The 20,468-nt window shown below is 45.3% G+C and overlaps 1 protein-coding gene across 3 annotated transcripts in view; it reads left to right on the top strand.

Moving 5' to 3' along the window:
• Positions 1-1,738: 1,738 nt before the first annotated feature.
• Positions 1,739-20,468, top strand: part of SOAT1 (sterol O-acyltransferase 1) — a 38,543-nt gene continuing 19,813 nt past the window's right edge. Inside the window, exons 1-2 of one of the 3 annotated variants that reach the window (XM_064719860.1) lie at positions 1,739-1,806; positions 17,266-17,399. In XM_064719860.1, coding sequence (XP_064575930.1) covers positions 17,276-17,399 — 124 coding nt within the window. In that variant the 5' untranslated portion in view covers positions 1,739-1,806; positions 17,266-17,275. Of the gene's footprint in view, positions 1,807-14,752; positions 14,876-17,265; positions 17,400-20,468 lie in introns of those variants that run through there. The other 2 variants (XM_064719859.1, XM_064719862.1) reach the window with 2 other exon arrangements.

The following is a 20,468-nucleotide window of genomic DNA, read 5'->3' as shown; positions in this document are numbered from 1 at the left end:
TCTCCGTGGGTTGCCAGGCTTCGGGTTGATTCCTTGGGCTCCCATCTAGACTTGTCCTGGCCAAGGGCATGGAAAAGGAGGAGAGCACTGCTGTGTGAATAACATCAGGAGTGGTTGGCAGCAGCATCTTGTTATTGAGTGAACATACAATTCTGTAAGTAATTAGTAAACCAACTTTTTTCGCCTTTTGTAATATTTAGCATAAGGTGCTCCAATCCAAGCAGAAGGCAGGAAGTTCTGTCCTGAAAGATAATGGTGCTCATCACAGTTTAGAGGAGCTGGGCAGTTGGAATTTTTTCTCTCTCCATGCTAGCAACTATTTCAGCAATGTCTTGGTAATGTTGTTTCATCGTGGATGAGCCACAGTGCCGCTCCCCTCAGATGCCTTTACCACTGAGAACTGATGTGACAGTGACAAATTGGCTTGGTAACACTCAGAGCCAACCAGCTTCCAACCTCTGTCGCTGTCCTGTGGTGGGAAGGTGAGGAGACATTTCTCTCAGAGCTTTGTGAAAGCCAGCTTTCAGTGACAGGTATCTAAACTCATGTTCTACCTTCCAGGGAGTTCACAGTGGTGCATGAACCCAAACTGAGCCCTGCTGCCATAATAATTCTGCCTAAAATAGGAGTGGCTCATCCCACTGGACTCTGACAGGCTGGATGGAGTAAATGGGAATGAGGAGCACGAGGAACCAGAAATGCCTTAACTTGCTAAATTAATGGACTAAGAACATTTGGGAGATCAGGACTTCCAAACAGACCTGCTAATAACACACAACAAAACAGTTCTTAAAATAGTGCTGGGAACATGCAGGGTGCAGCACGGGGTACATGGTGCCAAGTCCAGGACCTTGTAGGGACATGGTTATGTGGGTATGAGCAGAGGGTGTTCCTCCAGAGTGGGCAGTCTCGGGCAGAACCAGCCCATGGCAAACTCTGCAGTGGAGCTATTTCCTGGTCTCATTCCAGCTAGAATTTGCAGGATTTGGCATTTATAAATGGTTTGCCTTATAAACAAAATATATGTTCTCTGGAGACTGTAGAGACAACAAACACAGAACTCCCTCGTGCCATTTCCAGTTGCCACGTAGCATAGAGCCACTCTTTAAAAATCAACAGAAATACTGTTTTTCTTTCCTAATGCTTTTTACTTGCTGATCATGAAGAACTATCCAGAGGAAGGTTATTAGTATTTTAAAAGAATATACAAGTACCAAGAGACTGTTCTATTCAAGTGCACCAAGGAGAATTGGATTTAAGCAGTGTTCTTATTCCTCAGATCTCATGAAATCCCTCATTTTCTCTCCCAGCACCTTCTGCTCATAGAACAGCTTGCTGTGGGTTACATTAATGTCCAACTGCAGGAAACTTGTCTGACACACAAGGGGTTGGGGTCAGGCAGAGCCTTTTTAAGAAGGCCTGTTGCAAGAAGAGGGTAGCAGCATGGAGGTTTTGCTGCTGTATAATAGTTTTTAAAGATCATGCTGTACCCTGTAGAAAAAGCAAACCCAGAGCTCCAGCCAATTTTTGATGTGTGCTAAACAAGCGAGACCCTCAGACTGTGCCCCACTGTAGTAGGAGTCCTAGTAAAATCTATGTATTGTATAAGTGGCCTTGCCCCAGTGCTAGTTGTTCTAAATGGGCTGCAGCTGTGATGTCCTTAATTGGGTGGCAGCTGTGGCTAATGAAGATAACTGGGATAAAAGGGGTGGGCTGGCCAGTCAGGGAGAGCCTTGGAGGAGCTCTGGTGAAGCAGCAGGGACAACACTGCTGTGAAGAGCTGCTTGTGAGAAAACCACCCAGAAGGTATGGGACTCTAGAAATATGATAACAACACTATAATAACAACACCCCACTTGGTCCACTGATCCCCTCATCAACTTTGTCATATAAACAGGGGATGCCCTGGTTGGTGACAGCTCTTCTGGTCCCTGCTAGAAGAGCAATGGGGATATAAACAAGAAACTCCCCAAACTGAAAAGGACTCCGTGCTGCTGAGTTACTGATGACAGCCACACCATTCCTTGTTGTTTAAATGGAGGCTAAAATAAGTATTTACTTCACAGAGTGTCATGGTTATTAACCATGCAAAGCCAAGAGGTAAAACCTGCACCAATGCCATCTATTTTTATCAGCCTCATGAAGCATCAGGAACAGGTTGTTTTTCAAGGGTAATTTCTTGGGAAGAGGTCTGGCACCATGTGTTAGTGAGGCATCAGTAACAGTTGCTGTCCTGGTGATTTTGGGTTTCCAGTCAATCTGCCATTCATGAGCTGTTCAAGTAAGGGGTAAAAAGGACCAAGGCAGCACTGAGGTTACAGTCATGTGCCTGAGAAGAAATGTGATATTTCTAGAAACACTTCTGAACTGACTTTAAATATTAATGGTATATCCATTTCTTAAAGCTTCTTACAAGCACTGACAATGCATTTGCTCCTCATCCACAGTGTGCTCCAAAAATCACGCACTCAAAAAAGTTGCTGGCTGAGCAGTCTTACGTCATACTGTGCATGACAGTCTAACTGTCCTCTGCCTGAAGTGTGGGTTCTGTGCCAGAAGGAGCCTGTGGACAAACTGGGGGCTCCTGAGCCTGAGTGTTAACTGGGTAGATTCTATTTGGAACTTAGGAAAAATTAGCTAGAAGGATGCTGGTGGCAGCTTAAAAATTAATTCCAGCAGTAATCTTTGCTCTTCTTCCTGATCATAGACCTTCTGTCTACCAAGGCTGTACAGAGAAACAGATGTGTGTGAAATATTTGATGGGTATTTAAGATGCAGATGTATTAGTTAAGGTATTTGCTAAGTGAGTAGAACAGCAGAAGCCTGATTGAGGGATATTTGTGTACATCAAGATTTCTGTGCCTTTATTCAGTGCCAGAACAAGTTGTGGAGCTCTCCTGGGGTGTCAGCAAGGCAATGGGTACTGCTCCCCACACAGCCCAGGGCAGTGCTGCTCTGTGTCCCTCTACCCCTCCAGGCTGCACCCACCTGATACCAGGCAGCCACCTGGCTTCTGGGGTTCAGTCACCATGGGGTACTGGGGAAAGGCTTTAAAACCAAAAAGGGAGATTTAAGAATCTGATAAAGGCTCTGTAACACAAGGTTAGTTACTCTGCAGTAAATGTTGAAAGCTTGGAAGTGCTGAGTTGTATCAAAGGAGGGTGTTGTTTCTTGGTGTAACCTGTTCAAACGCTCAGCCTTTCATCTCTGACTGACAGCTCTTAAAATGTCTGCCCAGATCTGTCCTGGCACAATAGATAGTGTTTCAGTGTTGTCTTAAAAGTTATTTTGAATCGCTATTATGATTTAAATTAGCATTTATGTACAGTGCATGCAGGATGGCTTGGGGTACTCTCATGCTTGTTCAGTGAGAGTCTGTGAAGAGAAAAGCTTTCTGGGGAAGTTTTTGCCCAACAGTACAGAAGGGTTCACATGCAGCCCTTGGCAGATGAAATTTCCTCTGTCAATAACTCTCTTCCACCCTAGATAAAAAAAAACTACACGTACACACTCTCACAAATGTGTATCCCACCACCCAAATCATCCTCCTCCTCTGTGGAAGCAGCCTTTTGTCTGTCTTTTCTGCTGCTTCAGCATTGTCTTCATTCAAACCATTCTTCTGACACTGCCACAAACATTGATGCCAGCAAAGGAAGGGCTCCATGCATAGGGGAAAGGGACTGGGCACACGGTGTTGTAGTGGAAAAGATGAGTGTGTAGAGACAGCCAGCTCACCACAGCATCTCAGGCATCCCCATTCTTCCTTTATTTGGCCCTGTGTTTTGGGGTTAGCTATGCTGGGTAACTAAGCAGCCTCACGGATCAGAGCTGTGGAGCTTGTGCATGTATCTGTCAGCTGTCAGCAGCAGCACATTACCCCTGCTGAGGTTCTGCAGGGGCTGTACCCATCAGGGTACCACACATAACCTCTCACAGCCTCCAGCAGAGTGGAGCCAGAGGTGGGGAGAGATGGAATTAAGGAGATTATAGGACTTCTTCAGGAATTTCTTTTCTGTCCAATATATTTTTCTAAGTTCTACAGCTGCACCACCCTTCCCAAGCATCTGTTCCAGGCACCAAAGGCTGTAGAAGAGTATGCTAATAAGAACATTAAGAATGTTGTTTGTTTGCCTTTTTCTGTGGAACATGTTGCCTCTACCAAACAAAAATGATGACAAGTCTCTGCATCTGCTGGGAATTGCAAATTAGTACTAAGCTTGCACAATGATCAGTGATAAAGTACATTTGCTGAGGTAATGTGAGGTCCCTCGACTGTGCTGATGATGATTCAGGCTTTTAGGCATTCAGCTGCAGGTGGGTCAATAGGAATGTTTTGCCACCAGAGTTCTAGCACTGCCTTAATTTATGTTTAGGAGCCTATTTTTTTATGATTCCTAATTTAAAATCTTAGCAGCTCATTGGACAGTGAGGGGGTTCTCTTGATTTGCAGATGGAAGCTTTTCTTCATGTGTTTTCTGTTTCCTCTCAGTGAGAGATTTGTATCCAGAGAGCTGACATTTAGTTAAGTGATAGCAAATGCTTCAGAGCACTGCTGTGCTGCAGTTCCTCCACCAGTGCCTTGGAGAGCAGCCTTGTCCCAGCATAGATTCCTCTGATGGCTGCTGTGCTGGCTTTCCATCAGCATAACCTCTGTGGCAGTCCAAAACAAAATAAAGATACATCAAAAACAAGATGTGAAGCTAAAATAAGATGGAATTAGAATCAGAGCCATTTAGGCTGGAAAAGATCATTAGAGTCTGGAGCCAGCAGTGCTTCCTCTCCATGTTCTTTGCTTCTTGTTTCTCCCCTAATATCTCCTTCCCCTCCATCTTCCCCAGTACCTTCACTTCCCTTTTCTGAGTTGTGCTGAAAACCCCATCTTCAGAAGATGCCTTTGTTACAATAAGGAATCCCACAGTGACTGCACTCCTAGTATTGCTTTCAGTTCTAGACACTTGTGAATGTAACCTTTGATCTCATAAGGAAGCCTGAGGATACAGCTTTTTGCAGGATTGCTGTTCTGTGTTACACATTTAGGATGGCAGGGATCCAGCCTTGCTCTGGCCATGGATGGTGTCATGCTCTGTGCAATGTTCCTAAACAGTTAAATCACTTTGAAAGTCAGAGTATGCTCTCAAATGTTGTTATTGTTTCATTCCACAAAGTCTGGAGAGATTCTTCCTTGACAAGCTTTTTCATTTGATTATGCAAGAATTGTAAATGCTTACTTTATCTTTCAAATAAATGACACTGTGTTCCTTCCTCAAACAGTTATTACATAGCTATGCTTTGCAGTTTCTGACTTTAATGTTGATCCTGTAAAAAATGCTTACTAGTGTGAAACTCAAAAAAAAAAAAGAAATAATAGTAGGCACTGAAGCAGGAGAAGGCACCAGAGTTTTGTAAGATGCTTCTGTGAATGCATTTGTGTGTGTGTGTACAGAATAGACTGGTACTCAAGAGAGCAGGATTTACGTTTATAATCAAATCTCACTTAAATCTAAAACTTGTTCCTTCTGTTAAACATGCAAATATTTCCATTTTCCTTGCAAATTCTGCCTCTCTGCTCATTACCAAACCTTTTAGAAAAGACATAAGCCCAAATTTTACTCTGATCAGGCGCTTAATGTGTTCTGTGTGGTCTTTATTTAGACTGTAAACTTGCTGAAATAGGAAATGTCTTATAAAAAAACCAACTACACTGTCTCATTTCACATCCAAATTCTTCTCCCATACCAGCTGTGTGTGTTTGCCTAGCAGCAAGTCTCCTGTTAATGAATGACTTGTTCTCATTAGCTTGTCAGGCTGGATGTGTAGCTTGTAGTTCCCACTCATACAGAGCAGCACTCCTTCCCTTGTAGCTTCTGGTAAATCAAACAATGGGATACACAAAGCCTTGTGTCTCTCAGCCTGACCTTTGTACTTGGAATCATTAACTACCAAACAATGCCAAAATAAAGTAAGTAGCTGCTGCTTAAATATATTTAACATAAGCAGAGCCTTATGGCTGGTGTGGGGATTGTCACAGGCTTTACCATGGGCTGCCACTTCTATACCTCCTTTAAAAGAGGGGGAAATGAATTCTCTGTCTGGCAGAGCCAAAGGTGTTGCTCTCAGTATATTTGTTTTGTGAAGCTGAGGTCCAGAGTAGATTCCTGACACCTCAGAGGTTTGCAAAATGAGGTCCTGAGCAGCCTCATCTGACTTTGAAGCTGGCTGTGCTTTCAGCAGGAGACTGGACTAGCGATTGCTGCCAGCTGAAATTCCTGTTCCAAAAAAAGTTTCCTCCATTCGGGGTGTTAATTAAGACTCTGTCCCCTAACTAGGTTGCATTTTTTACAAAAGCCATTGGAACTGAATATTTCTTGAACCTTCATCTCTCAATCCAATTTGCATAAAACTGGCCAAGAAGTTCAAAAGTTACTGGGAGAAAAAAGACAGCTGGGGCAGAAAGACAGACACGCCCTTCCTCATACACACAGGACAACTGTACAAGCCTTGTTTTGTTAAGGAAACCTTTCTTCCCTTTATGTTAGTGCAGAAAACTTGTCAAGTGTGCATCTAATGAGGCCTGAAGTCATGCTACATACTCCCAGCTGCAGCCAACCTGAAATAATGCCTCCCCAGAGCCAACAGCACATCCCATGCAGCCGAGGCATTTACTGTGCAATCCAAACTATGCAGAGAAGTTGAGACATTCAGGAGCATCCCTAAAACCAGGGCATCATCTTTCTGATGGCAGAGATTGCATGGTTGTGCTCACAGGAGCTGTGTTTCAGTCTGCCTGGGGCCTTGCCCATCTCTGCCAGCAGACACCAGAGCATGGCTGGTACCTCTCAGTCGTCCTCAGCTTTCCCAGAGCCGAGAGTGACAGAAAGGGGAATTTGACCTCAGCGTGCTAGAGACCGCCTGGCTGTCTGCCTTTCCCTTTTTGTCTGCTCTTTCTGAGGATGCAGTCACACTACCAAATTACCTTGAGTCATCTGTCCTGGAAGTTTTCCCCACTGTGATAAAGTGTGAATGTGCTGTAGGTACACAGTTTGTGGTAACTGGGAGTGGGGCTGTGGCCGAGCCTCATCCCTAATGGGCTACAGCTGTGACAGGCAGGTGAACAGCATTAAAGGTAATGAGACATGGAGTGCCAGGCGTGCAGAGGGCACAGAGGTGTGATGCATGTAAGATGAAGAGTGTAAAAGGTTGTGCTGTAGAATAATAAAGAGCTGCAGATGCTTGAAGCCGTCTTTAGTGGTGGTTGTGCCTCCACTGTCATCCTGGCATGAATGTACTAGAAGCATTTAATCTGTGCTGTGAGGGGAGGCACTGGTGTGGTGTGAACCCACTGTGGACCCCATGTGCTTCTGAGATATCCATCTACCTGAGCCAACGTTACACGCCTCCCCAAAATCTTTCCTACAGTCTTTTTTCTACATATTCCATAGCTTCAGTCCACACAGCTTGCTGATCAGCCAAGAGCCTCCTTCAGCAGCCAGAGCAGCAGATTATTCTGTTTCCCTCTCTCCCAGATTGCAGAGAACACACCTATCTTCCTCTGCTTTTGATGGCTTTGGAAAACGTTACTTCTGTGTTCCTGGGAAAGAGCTTCAGAGCACTTCTATTTTCTGCCTCACAGGGAAGCAGAAACTGTGAAATTATCAGCATCCCCTGGTTGTATGTTCCCTGGAGCTGTTATAGTGTGCAGTCTGAAATAGACATCCGGCCCCAGGGAATTGCTAATGATGCATTCAGTCTCAGCATGGCACATGCTCATTCCTGGGGAGTTACTGAGTTAGCATTTATAGTTCTAATCTTTTCTTCGGAGTAGATGAAACCCTCTGATTTTCCCTAAGCACTGAGGTCTTGGGTGTTGGATTCTCTTCTCATGACAGCTTACTTGGAATGTCACCAGAAAGCTTTCAGCCTGGATCCTTGCTCTGAAAATCATAGACTACAGTAGCATCATGCCAGAGATTCTTCCATAACTTGGTGTCTGATCAGCAGGCAACAGGAAGCTGAGGTCTTGCTAGACACAGTTGCAGAATAATAAACCCAAGATTTCTGTGCTGAAGGTGGGGACTTGTACTGAGGACACTGGAGGCCTTTTGGAGCTGGGGGAAGCTCACAAATAGAGAGCAGAGTCAGCAGCCCCTAAGGAAAGCACAAGTGGGAAAACTGTGGGGAGTGAGCACTGCTGGATGATTTGATGGTGGTCCTTAGTGTGGGTCCCTACTGTAGAGAAACAGCAGTGGTAAAGGAGGAAGTGAATTCACTCAAGGTTTACCTTGTTCTCTGGTTGCTTTGTCAATTTATGTCTCTCCAGCCACTTTTTGCAATGAGGGATTTTTTGTGTGGGCAAGGATTGAACTAACAGGAACACTTTTACTATATTTCACATTAACTTTTTGGTGAAGACAAGACCTCTCTTGCATGACCTACATGCCTGAACTCAGAATCCCTCTCCTGGGCCTGCCATCTTCAGATTTAAATCCTTTAAACAAGCTCAAGTTTTCATCTCCTCATCCATATTTCCAAAGCTTGTAAGCCTCAAGGCACTAGGCCAACAACGGAATAGTGCTGAGCACAAAGATGTTTTTGTAACCACATCAACTCAGCCCAAGGCAGATCAACTGCAGCAAGCCCTGCAGATTGCTTCACCTCCTGGTGTAGTTCTGTTAGAACCTCCCATATCTGCCAGTCTTCAGCTGATAGCAAAAATGCCTCTTTCAGCTTTGTAACTCCTATTTTCTCCACTTTCAGCAAAATGCTGCTGAGAGTTGCCAGAGACTCAGCTGTGACACAGATCTATCTGAATTCAGAGGTTTGGAAGTGTTCCTTCACGCTTGTCATCTCCTTCAATAAGCACTGCCTTGTACCAAGGCTGTACATTCTTTACTGCTCTATTTGTTGCTATGGCCCGTGGTGCCAAGTTTCAGTGAGATTCTTTTGGGAGACTATTCTGGGTTTTCCTTCCTTCTGCTTTGTTTATGCTCCTGGCCCCTGCAGTGTTCTCCCTTACCATCATCCAAAACTTCTTCCCAAGCAGGAAAGCACTGCCCTCTCCAGTCCCTCCTTGGCCTGAATCATTGCAGCAGAGAAGCAATGGATGGATTCCCCTCTAGCCAGGTGTTTCTAAACTCAGGGAGAAGCAGGAAGGAACAGATGGGACAGGGCTTGAGCAAAGAAAAGGGAGGTTTTTGGCAGGGGAGCTACAAAGGCACAGTGTTGTCAGTCCGTGTCAAACTTGGGAAAGGCACTCACAGAAGGGAGAGCAGCAGGATGTGCTGCCTCATTGCCATGGAGACAACCAAAGAGCTGGCTGGGCAGATTTAGAAATGTGTCCTGCTTGGGACGACTTTTGGTACATGTCATCTATTTTTGCAGAGATTAAAACAAGGTGGAAAAGAGGAAATGTCTGACACTGAGAGTAAAAACCTGTTTTCTTTCGTAGTTTACAGCAGAGAGTCAATCTTTTGTGGCTTAATGGAGATATTTGTTTTCCTCTGAGAAATATATCCTGGTTCTGATGGGGATTATTTTTTTCCCCCTGTCCTTATACTTTTTTCATCAATCACTTTTGGCATTCTGATTCTAGCTGCCTTTTCAATGCTCTTGGACTTCTCCATGGTGCTCCCCATGTGACATTCCCTGCTTGACATTTCTCTGCAGGTCTCTCCTTGATGACCCCGAGGATCTCATACCCAAAAAGGCTGATCCAGTCTCACCATAGCAAATCAGTGGGTTTTGTCTCACATCTTTCCCACTTGATTACTGCAAACAAAAAGTTATTTGTCCCCAGAACTTGCACTTTGCAAAGTACAGAACAGGTAGAACTGCATGATTACCTGCAAAGAGCTGTCTTGGGAATCATCCTGGATCTCTCATTCCATAAGGATTCTCTTCCATGTCCATCAGCAGTCAGCACATTTGTACCAAATAAATGGCAGACAAGGAATTGATACAAAATACTGGCATACACTGTTTTCTCCACCTCAGCAGCTGTGGGGAGAGCAATAGCAAACTGGTTTGTATTTATTTAGGAAAAGAGAAAGGATGCACATGCTTATGAAAAATGGAGAGGCAGAGAGTACCACAAGAGCAGTAAGCCATCTTTAAATTAGATATAAAATGTCTGACCTTCACAAGGAAGGGTCCCAGGTGTGCAACACAGCTGGCAGTCTGTGGAGTCACAAGGAGCATGGACAGTTGCTGCTGTAGGAGTGGGAAGGAGATGCTGGCCAAGTTCAGTGCCCTGTTTCCACAAAAATATTTAGAAAGTCATTATATGCAGGAGAGTCAATACTGGTAACTAGATCTGTTTGTTCTGGAATGCATCTCTCTGAAGTCACCCTTCCAGGGTTGACTGCACATTTAATTCCATGTATTCCTGCTGAAACAACTTCAGAGACCCTCTCACTGAGGCAGTTCAATATTTTCATGCATTTTTAATAAGCAGCAGAGTATGCTGCAGAATAAATCTGAGGCTGGGTTGAGCTGGTGACACAAGGAGAACAATGATGTTGTATAATGTGGTTGGGACCCAGGTGAAGTTGTTTCTGAGACCAGCAGAAGGAGAAAGCTGGTGTGGCAGAGAGGGTAAAGAACAGCTTCAGAGAGCACAGTTCAGCTTAGTGGGGTGAGACAGTATTTATACAGGTTCAATACCTCTCATAATTTGATGTTTAGCCAGACTAGAAGGATCACCTCCTTTTTAAACATACTGAAGAAATAACCTCCTCAACTTAAACAAATATAACCCCAGCTATTACACCATCCCAGCTGGCAAGATCCATTCTATTACCTAAAATGGTAGGGAAAGGCCAGATTAATTACTCCTCAAAAAAAAAACAATGCAGGTTTCCCTTTCAGCAATGGAATCACAGCAATGAAATTGGCTGTTGCACCTCCTGCTTGGTCATGGCAAGTTCATCACTTGAATTCCTGGCTGGGAGAGGAAGCCACGATGGTTTGCAGTAGGGCTTCACTTTCTTTTTCTTTCTTTTTTTTTTTTTTTTTCCCAAGGATGATTTCAGTTCAGTAGCAACAAGCAATGTGATTCTGAGTAAGGTTACCACTGCCCTCTGCTGAGAGAGATGGGGGCATTTCTTTCTTTCATCTGCCAGCAAAACCAGCACCTTTGTGGCTTGGAAAGTGAGTGTAGCTGCTGCTGCTTCTGCCTTTTCCACAAAGTTTGCTGATCTGAATCTCTCACACCAAATATTTTGAAAACTCTATGCCTCACACAGGAGCAAGGCTATTTATGGACAAAATCTTGACATGATGATAGCAGAAACTGTGAAAGTTGAGCTGGAGTTTTTAAAAAGCAAACTTTATGATTTATAAACACTTCAGGCATCCTCAAAAATATGATATCTGCTGGAGCTACTTTTTGGCTTTCCTGCCAAAATTCAGTCATGCATTATCAGATCAGGCTGAAGTCCTCCACAGGTTCTTGAACTATTTCCTTTCTAACTGTAGCACTTGCCTGACCGAGTTCTGGCCTCAGTCTAACATGCACACCATTATTTCTGGTTATGTAAAAATGGAAGCTCATTCAATGATGTATTTATAACTGGCTTTGCATTCTAAATCTGACATTGCTGTCCTTTTCTTAATGTTTTTCAAAGGAAAACATTTAAGTGGAACAGGTAACAATATTTTTCACCACTTGAGGGAGCTCCTTCATTTATCTATCAGGATGTTCCCTGCACGTGGGGAAATTCTAAACCACACTTTGCAAGGGTTAATTGTAGGATCTGCTGGCATGTGTGAAAGCCATTGAGGATCTCAAGTGACTGATTTTAAAGCTAAGATAGGAGTTTTAAAGGATTAATCATCCTGGTCAATAAATGTGGGCAGCAGAAAGAGCCACAGCTGCTCACTCCCTAGGCTGACTGATACCAAAATTCTTAAAATAGAAAATAAATTAGAGTGACTCAGAATTAAAAGCAGGCAGTATTAATCACATCTATTTTCCAGTAGTGCCAGAAAATGACAGGAGGACCCAGGAAAGAAATAAAGAGAAGGAAAGAGAATGTCATGAGGTAGAAGCATCATTGAGTCCAACTCCTGGCCCTGCACAGGAGATCCCTAAAAATCACACCTTGTGCCTGAGAGCATTGTGGAAAGGAAAGGAAAATAAAGAAACAAGCAGTGCTGCTAAAGTCAAGCTGCTGCCTGGAGCTGGGAAGGTGAAAGCCAGTGGAGCTGAGGGAGGAAATTGGGGTATCAGAGCCAAGGTTCCCGTGTCAACAATGGGAACGACCACGCGGTGATTCAGGCAGGAGTGCTCAGAACTGCTGTGCTTGGGCAATCATTGAGCAAGGCAATGAGGATTCATGTACCACACTCCAGAAAATCAGGATTACAAGCACCGTGGTGACAAGCGGGGTAAATGATGCCGCTGATGAAACAACGCAGCAATTTGGAGTGGCAAAGACAATAGCAGGTGATGGGCGTGAGTGGCAGGAAGCAGAGGAGGCAGAGCCTTCTCCCAGCTGCCTGTAAATAGTGGGAAGGAAGGGAAGGAGAGCAGGCACTTGGTTTTTCGGGGAGCTGCAGGCAAACAGCCTCCAAAGAGAAGGGAAGGAAGGCTGTGAAAAAGCTCTTCCAGGGAAAATCCCAGAGAGCAGGGAGGGAGCTCAGGGCTTGTCACAGGCCTGACAGATTTGTCAAGAGCTGCCAATAAAATCTGGTGGCGCCTCTGTACAGCCTCTTTGGGGCAAAATAACCAAAGCAAATTTATTCTGAAGGGTAGCTGCACTTTTCTTTCTATTAAAGTAACCCCATTTTTCTACCACCCAGAGTCAGGCTTTTAGGAATTGGATGAAACAGTTTCAACAAGAAGTTGTTGAACCTTAGGATATTTTTGTACCTTGAGTATTCTGTTGGTTTTGATTTTTATTTTGTTTACACTTGCTTGCCCAGCCAATGCTGGCCCCACAAGTTCATTGTAAATAGCTGGCACAGCACATTTGGAGTGAGGGCACCACAGATCACATACAGCCTGACCTGAAAGTATCTGTAAGCAGCACTGTGTTAAAGTTGACTTCTTAAGAACAGGGATGAGTTTATGTGAAAATTCCTGCTGCTCTCACCCATTGCATTTCAGCAATGATAAGGCTTTTAGGTTTTCCTTTTCATTTTTAAGAATTTTCTTATTAAGCAGCATGAAAGCTGAGTGATGGGATAATAGCGTGAACACACATTGCAAAATAAATCAGTTTCAGACTTTTTCACTCAGTGGCTCTGCTCAAGAGTCCCCACAGATATTTGAAACAACTTCTGAAAGTTTCAGCAGCTACAATTTAAATGTGTGTCTGAGGTGTGTGTTAATCAAAAAAAATTTTAGTAACAGGTCTGACACACCTGTCAAAAGTGACAGCAATGTTTTATTAGTGCATTGTAACTTTGTACCTTGTTTTGAGGTGACCTTTCAAGGTGCACCTGGGGGCATATCGTGCACAGCACAGCCCTGATGTCGTGAGGAGGAAGAGGAGAGTGTGTACTTGCCAGTAAGAGATTAGTGGATAAATTCCCCTCGCTTTGGGAAAACTTTCCCATTTGCAGTGTGAAATGCAGCTCACAGGAGGTTACTAGAGTTTGTTTGCTGGTGACGTGTTCTGTGACTCACCCTCCATCACGAGCCTGTGTCTGTCTGGGGAGAGAGAGAAAGCAAGGTACAAACCTCAGCCTTTGGCCCATTTTCGGCCCTCTGGAGCAGCCTTTGTCCCAGTTTTTGTCCCTGTGGAGCACAGCTGGGACTTAAATGAGAGGTCTCCACCCAAACCCGCTCTCAGCTCCCCCAAACTGTAGAGCTGAGCTTCCACTCCTCAGGGCAACATTTGTGAGGGAGAACACCCCCTTGACACGGAACAGCACTTCTTGGGGGATGACTCAAATTGGGGGGCACTCCATTTTTACTCCCCTGTAAAAATACTTACCCTGGCTACCATTTAGAAAAACCTCAGAGGGTAGGACACACGTTTGTGCTGAGCCTGGGGGAAGCACTTGTTGAACAACCTGTGTGTTCCTGCTGAAGGACAAGGACAGATAACAGCACTGGGACCTCCCAGCCTTGACTTCAGTGTCCTCCTGGTTCCTTTAAATAAGTTTTCCTTGTGCCTGGGGTGTGGGGAGTGGAGGGGGGGCCTCAGGGCGAGGACAGGTCTTTGCTACCTGGACCTTGGGCTGGGTGGTCACAGCTGGGATCGACACCCTGGAGCCAGGACTGACATTCCCTCAGCTGGCTTGAGGCCAGAACCAGAACTAGTGATCTCTTTTTCTTTTTCTCTCTCTCTTTAATTAATCTCTTTCTCTCTCTCGTTCCTTTTCCCTTACCCCTTTATCCAAAACCCACTCCCAACTACTTTATCCAGAACCCACTGTTCCTATAGCCGGTCAGGTACCAGCGTACCAATTTCCAAGTCAAGTGTGTAGGTTAGTGATACAACTTTGATTACTGCGGCCCCTTTGAATTGCGAGCTTTTACCAACCTTGGTGTTCCCTCACCCTCAAGGCAGGGTCACCACATTTTTGGCGTCTCTTCCCTCACTCAACTTCCCGCCTGAGGAGCGCCGGGAGCAGGCGGCGATACCTGAGGGGGTTGGGGGGGTTGGCGGGAAGCTGAGGGGAATGGGGGGGCGGGGGGGGCGCGCCCCACGTGCGCCTCACGTGCCGCCCCCCCCAATCCCCCCACCCGGCGCGCGCCTCCCGCCCCGCCCCCGCGGAGCCGCCTCCTCGGCCAAAGGGCGGTGCCGCCGCTCGCCCCGCCCCCTGCGCCGTGACGTGCGCGAGCCCCGGGAAGAGGCGGCTGCGGGCGCGGGGACGAGCGGAGCGGAACGGCGGAGGAGGCGGCGGCAGCGGCTCGGCCGCCCCTGAGGTGACGCTCCGCGGGCTGGCGGCCGCTCCGACCGCGGCACCGGCCACGGGAACGTGTCCGCGCCGCCCCGCCCCCGGGGAAAGCAGCTCCCGCAACCGTTTAGGGCTGGGGCTAGGCGGAGGCGCGGGGGTGTGCGGGGAGGTAGCGGGGCAGGGGCTGGCTCGGAGCCTCGGCAGCGCTTTGGGCAGCTCCCAGCGGTGTCCGCAAACCCTTTTCCTGCCGGCTGTCGTGCGCCTTGCGGATGAGCTGTGGGGTGACCTTAACTTTGGTTTGGTCGCTGTCCTGTTCGCTCTGCAGGGACCGAGGGTTGGGGTCTGCGGGTTGCGGCTATGCCCGAGGGCCAGGAGTTTTCGAAGGAAAACTTTAAAGAGATGAAACTCTTTGGGATAAGGTTGTTGTCTAGTGTGATTAGCATTGGATGCAGGGGTTTGGAATGAGATGATCTTGGAGGTCCCTTTCTGCCTAAACCATTCCGTGATTCTTAGCTGTTCCTCACCGAGCCTTTTGAAATGCAGAGATGAACTGTAAAGTGTTGCTTTTCTCCCAAGGCATCTTCTGATTAATTATCAGTTTGTCCAAAGGGAAGGCGGAGAAGCTCAAGGTCTCTGAGCCCTTTGCGAGCACCGTAAATCAGGTGCCAGTGAAATCCGGGAGTTTCTGCTCGGAAATCTTTTATAGGTTTGTGGCTTTACAAACTTCATCTGCAGTTGTGGATGGCCTCAGAGTGTTTACTATTGTGAGGAGCGATTTCCTCTTGTGAGGGGGGCGGTGAACATCTTGGAGTTATCCTGGCATTGTGTCTTGAATGTTTCGGTTCTAGCAGAGCTGGGCGGGAAGGGCTGATGTCCTTTAGGCTCTGATGTGCTGATAATTGCTTAGGTACAGTAATGCTGCACCTCTGTTCATATGGGAACTACACTAGGAAAATGTTTGTTTTCAGAGATTTTCCCTAGCAGATTTCGGTGTTGCGGTGTGAAAAAGGCTGTGCTATGATACTTAGCCTATCTGAATTATTAACTCTTTAATTGTTTTAAAGTTCATGCCGCACATGACTTTTCCTTCCCCCCATCCCGAGATTGGTTATTTTTAACTCCTTTCTGTTAAGCTTTCAGTTAGATGCTGAAACTACTTTGCACGGGTAAGGAAGGAATGCCTTCCTAACCTCTTCAAGAAGGAGCTGAAAAGTGTCCTGAGACAAGAGTTAAACTTCTGGTCCTCTGTTTGAGCTGGAAAACTTGCCCAGTTATTGATTTGTTGTTTGGTGGCGGCTGGTCTTTCTCCACTGTATGCTGTGTAGTCTGAAAGGAGAACAGGAGACTCCTATTGGAGGGACAAACACAGGAAGTTGAGTTCTGAAAAGCTCTGGTCATAGTTTTATTTCCCTTTTGCAGACATGCCAGCCTCCTTATTCTGAGGTAATCCATCCTTAATTTGTTTTTTCACCAGTTCCTGAGTTTTCCTGGCCTGTCTGTAACAGCTCATATGTGCTGGTGCACGTATGCTGTTCACTAGCAGCTAAACACATCTGCTGCACACTTTGTGCCAAGATGAAAAAATATATCAAGCTTGAAAATGTGGTTACATACATGCCTGTGAGGTTTTCTGGAAAAAAATCTGCAAATTGTCCCTAGTTGTAGCTACATTGCCAATAGGTTCTTGAGATGAATTTTATGGACAGTGTTCTGGGATAGCACTTTGTGACCAATTTAGAGTCTTTTTGTCCATTTCTCATTAGCTGAAAATTCTGTTTTCAACCTGCATGTGGTGCTTCAGGTGCTCCCTGCTGGCAGCTCTGTCCCCAGCAGTGACCTTTGTCATTGGAACTGGTGTAGTTCAAACCTGATTCTCTTCCTGTTTCTCCTTGGTTTGCAACACAACCATTGTCTGGTCAAGCAGAACTACAAGGATCCATTGAGGAAGCTGCTCTAGCAGCAGCAGCTGAGAACTTGACAAGGAAGGGGCTTGGCTCAGCTCAAATATTGCAGGTGATTCCACAAAGGAAACCTGCCACAGCTCGTGGAAGACAAGTCTTGGTGTCCACCTGGCTGTCAGAAAGAATCGCGAGGGCTTTTTGTCATTTTAAAGATTTTGCAAAAGCTTAAGTTATTTTAAGTAGTTTTAAAATCTGTAGGGAAAAGAGGGTAATGTAAGGAGATGTTTTGGTTGTTTTGGTAGGGGAACTTACTTGGTTACTTTGTTCCTGTACCCCTTGTGGTAAGGGAAAGGAAGTGTGATCAACAGTAAATGACTGATTCAAGCATATGCTGAATTTCCTTCATCCTTGCTCCGAATTCACAATGAAGGGAAGAAAGTCCAACTTTATGTAAATATATTCTTGAACAATAAATGAGATTTTTGTCATTCATTATTTCTCTCTTTTTCTGATCTAGCTAGGTAACCATGGCAGGTGATGATTGTGTAAGGAAGCGCCAGGCTGGCTCCACTGCAGCCTCCAAGACCCCTGAGAATGAAGAAACACAGAGGAGACCTGAGAGTGAGAGGTCCTTTCAAAACTCAAGCAATGGTGAGACTCAGTGGCTCAGCACTGGTTGCATCTCTGGCATGTGATTTCCTTTAAGGTGCCCTTTTTACTCATGGCTGTGCCTCTTTGCTCCTTCATTTCTGTTTTTCTGTCTGTGGGAGGGCTGAAGGTGGAGCTCCCTGTGTCCCAGCTGCACCCCTTCAGCAGGTGTGGGTTATTTGGGGTGCTGTCCTGCAGAGCTTTCCCTCAGGAGCTGTGCACTGCAGTGCTTGCAGGGATCTCAGTCATTAACTGTCACAGGAGGAAGAGATTCATTAGTGCTGTAAATGGTGCAAATGCCTCCTGGCAACACTTTTGAGTAATCCTGGTAAATGCTGTTTTGGGACTTCATCTCACTTCCTTTACAACCTTTAAGTATGTGGCTTCTCAAGGTGGAAGGAAATGGTCTTTAACACATCAGGCTAAGGTGCTGTGTCCACCTGACAGGTGGAGGTAGGGTGCACTAAGGGATTCCCTTCATGTCAGGTTCATTCCGACTAAATCTTGGCTGCCAGAAAACTGAACAATGCACTGCTGTGTCTGTTCATTTGTTTTGTGGTCACCTTAGAAGTTATGTGGCCTAAAGTTGGCTTTGTGGAAGGGTCAAAGCTGCCCTGCCCTGTCCCTTGGGTTGCAGGGACAGTTGTGTGGCACTGTGAGTGTGACCCTCTGTAATTCCTGGTTTATGCTGGACCATATTCCAGCCCATGATAAGGAGGTTAGAGATGAAACTGCAGCTTGTTTCCTTTCTCTTTGTGAGATAGATTAAGCAAAAAGCTAAAGTAGGTTATCACAATGTGCCATGTGAGTACAAGATCCAAAATCCTGGTGCCAGTGACTCAAGGAGATAATTCCCACTGATATGCTTCTGGATCTCATCACAATTTCAATAGTACTTTTTTCAACTGAAATGGAAGTTGGAACATGTTTAAGTTTAGGGCAAGTGAGATTTCTTATCAAAAATAAAATGCATTGGAGAGAAAGCCATCCTACAAACTGCTTGGAGAACTGTGATTTTAAGATTTTGGTGGCACATAATTTTACTGGATCAAATGGGGCTGTATTAGGAAATTGCAGGGAGTTGGTGGCTACTGGAATCCAGTGATGCTGGGCTTGGGAGTAGAGTTCTACCACTTTAACCTTTTCATGTGTGGAAACTCCTTAATTGTAATAAATGAAGGGTAAGTAATAAATAGAGCAGTGATAATTAGGACTTGATGGGTGGGTGTGTCTGTCTTTACAGGCCGTTCATTTTAACACCTCTGAGATGTGACAAAACCTCACTGCAGGTGAGATGCTGTGAGTGTGGAGCAAACCAACATCTTGGGGTTGATCTCTTGCAAGTGTCCATGTGCCTGGTGGGTTGGCTTGGAACAGTGCAGTGTGGTTTAAATCCCACACAAACTGCACTGAAGGACAGCAGGGAGGAATCCTGGTTAGTCAAGACCTGAGCGCATCTCGCCTGCCAAGGTTGCTGCCAGTTGAGCAGAGGTGTCACAAAGTGTTTCTTAGCTCAGGGTTGGTGACAACAGGAGTAACACAGGGAGGTAGGAATCTGATGCCTTGAGGCATGGGAGAAAGATGCATCCCTCTGGTCAGGAATTCCTCTGAACAGGGGAGTTGAATCAGCAGCTCTGTGACCCGAAGGTTGAAGGTTTATGAAGCTGAAGTGTTGCTGAGCTGCAGACAGTGGCCTCTTCAGGTACTCCAGGGTGCCTGTGTAACTAGGTAGGACTTTCATGGCTGAGGTGGGAGGATTTCTCAGGAGAAGCAGGCATAGATGTTTTTTCTCTTTCTTTTGTCCTGGCCATTCTCTCCTGAATAGCTGTTTCTAAGGCATTAGTGCTGATGGGCACAAAGGCACTGTGAGGCTAATGGTCTGCTGTCTGGCAACAGCTTTTTTGTATTGTAACAACCTCATGCTGGGTGTTGTGAGGAATTTTAGACAAAATGCATGTTTGTTTGCAATCAAGGGCTTCTAGCCAGGCCAAGAATGTACAGAAGTGAATATGTAGCATGTTTGTGGCAGTTATTGCCATAGAAAAACTAAACCTTTAACGTGATTACCCACCCTTGATCCTCTCTGGTTATAGCAAACGCAATCTGCTTTCTACAGTAAGAGTGCAGGTGTCAAGGGCCAGCTGACTTTTTTCCAGAAGTCTACAGAAACTTTTGGGCCCTTAATCCTTTCTTTATTAAAACTCAAATCCTTTGGCTGATCTGAAATTGCTTAGAGGGATAATTTTAATACATGTATTGGCTTTAGAGCTACAGTAGGTCTGACTCTTCTTTTTGTACAGTTGAGGTTATTTTTTTTTCTTGCAGTGCTTTTGAAGACTGTCACATTGTTTGGGTTCTAAGATTCAAATAGTTTTTACTCAGGTATACCCAATTTTATAGAAGTGTGGAAATACTCATAACTTGGAGATTGCCAGAAGATTTCTTCTGTGCCTTAATTTGTTTCTATCTTGTAATTATTCAGCCTGCAATTTCACTTTGATAGCGTAGCTGAACTTCAGTCTTCTACATCATTTCTCTTTGTTGAATTAGCTCCAGAGTTGTAATTAAACAACTAATTTGGTCTTGGCTTAGAGTCAGCAGATGATCTAGGTGGCAATAATCCCCTGTCAAAAGCCAGGCTTCCTTAATAAGATTAGTCTTATATGTTTTCAGCAGGAGATACATAAAGAAACAGAAAACTGCTCTGCCTAATGGGATATTGGTATCAGACTGTACCAGTCACCTGGAATGGACAGATCTTAAAAGGCTAGAGAGGACATGGATCATAAGTGTGCACATGAGTGCCTCTAAAATGCTCAGATAGTGTGTTCAGAGCAGTAAAAAGGTGGATTTGGAGTCTGTTCTTGTTTGCCCAGATATCAGGCAAGGGCTGGAAGTGTCTCTGGAGGCTGATCTGCAAACAAGCTGGTGGCATATCTGTTTGCTGTGAGTAAGCCTGGCTGGTAATGCTGATCTTAGAAAAGGGCTGTTATCTTCAGTGAGGTTACTATTGATCATCCCTGGTGCAAAAGTTCATGGTGATGCACAAATTGTGTGCCTGCAGAGGGATGG

Source organism: Zonotrichia leucophrys, chromosome 8 (assembly GCF_028769735.1).
Source record: "Zonotrichia leucophrys gambelii isolate GWCS_2022_RI chromosome 8, RI_Zleu_2.0, whole genome shotgun sequence".
Lineage (NCBI taxonomy): Eukaryota > Metazoa > Chordata > Aves > Passeriformes > Passerellidae > Zonotrichia > Zonotrichia leucophrys.
The sequence above is the reverse complement of the archived record's forward strand: the minus strand, read 5'-3'. Positions and strand labels throughout refer to the sequence as shown.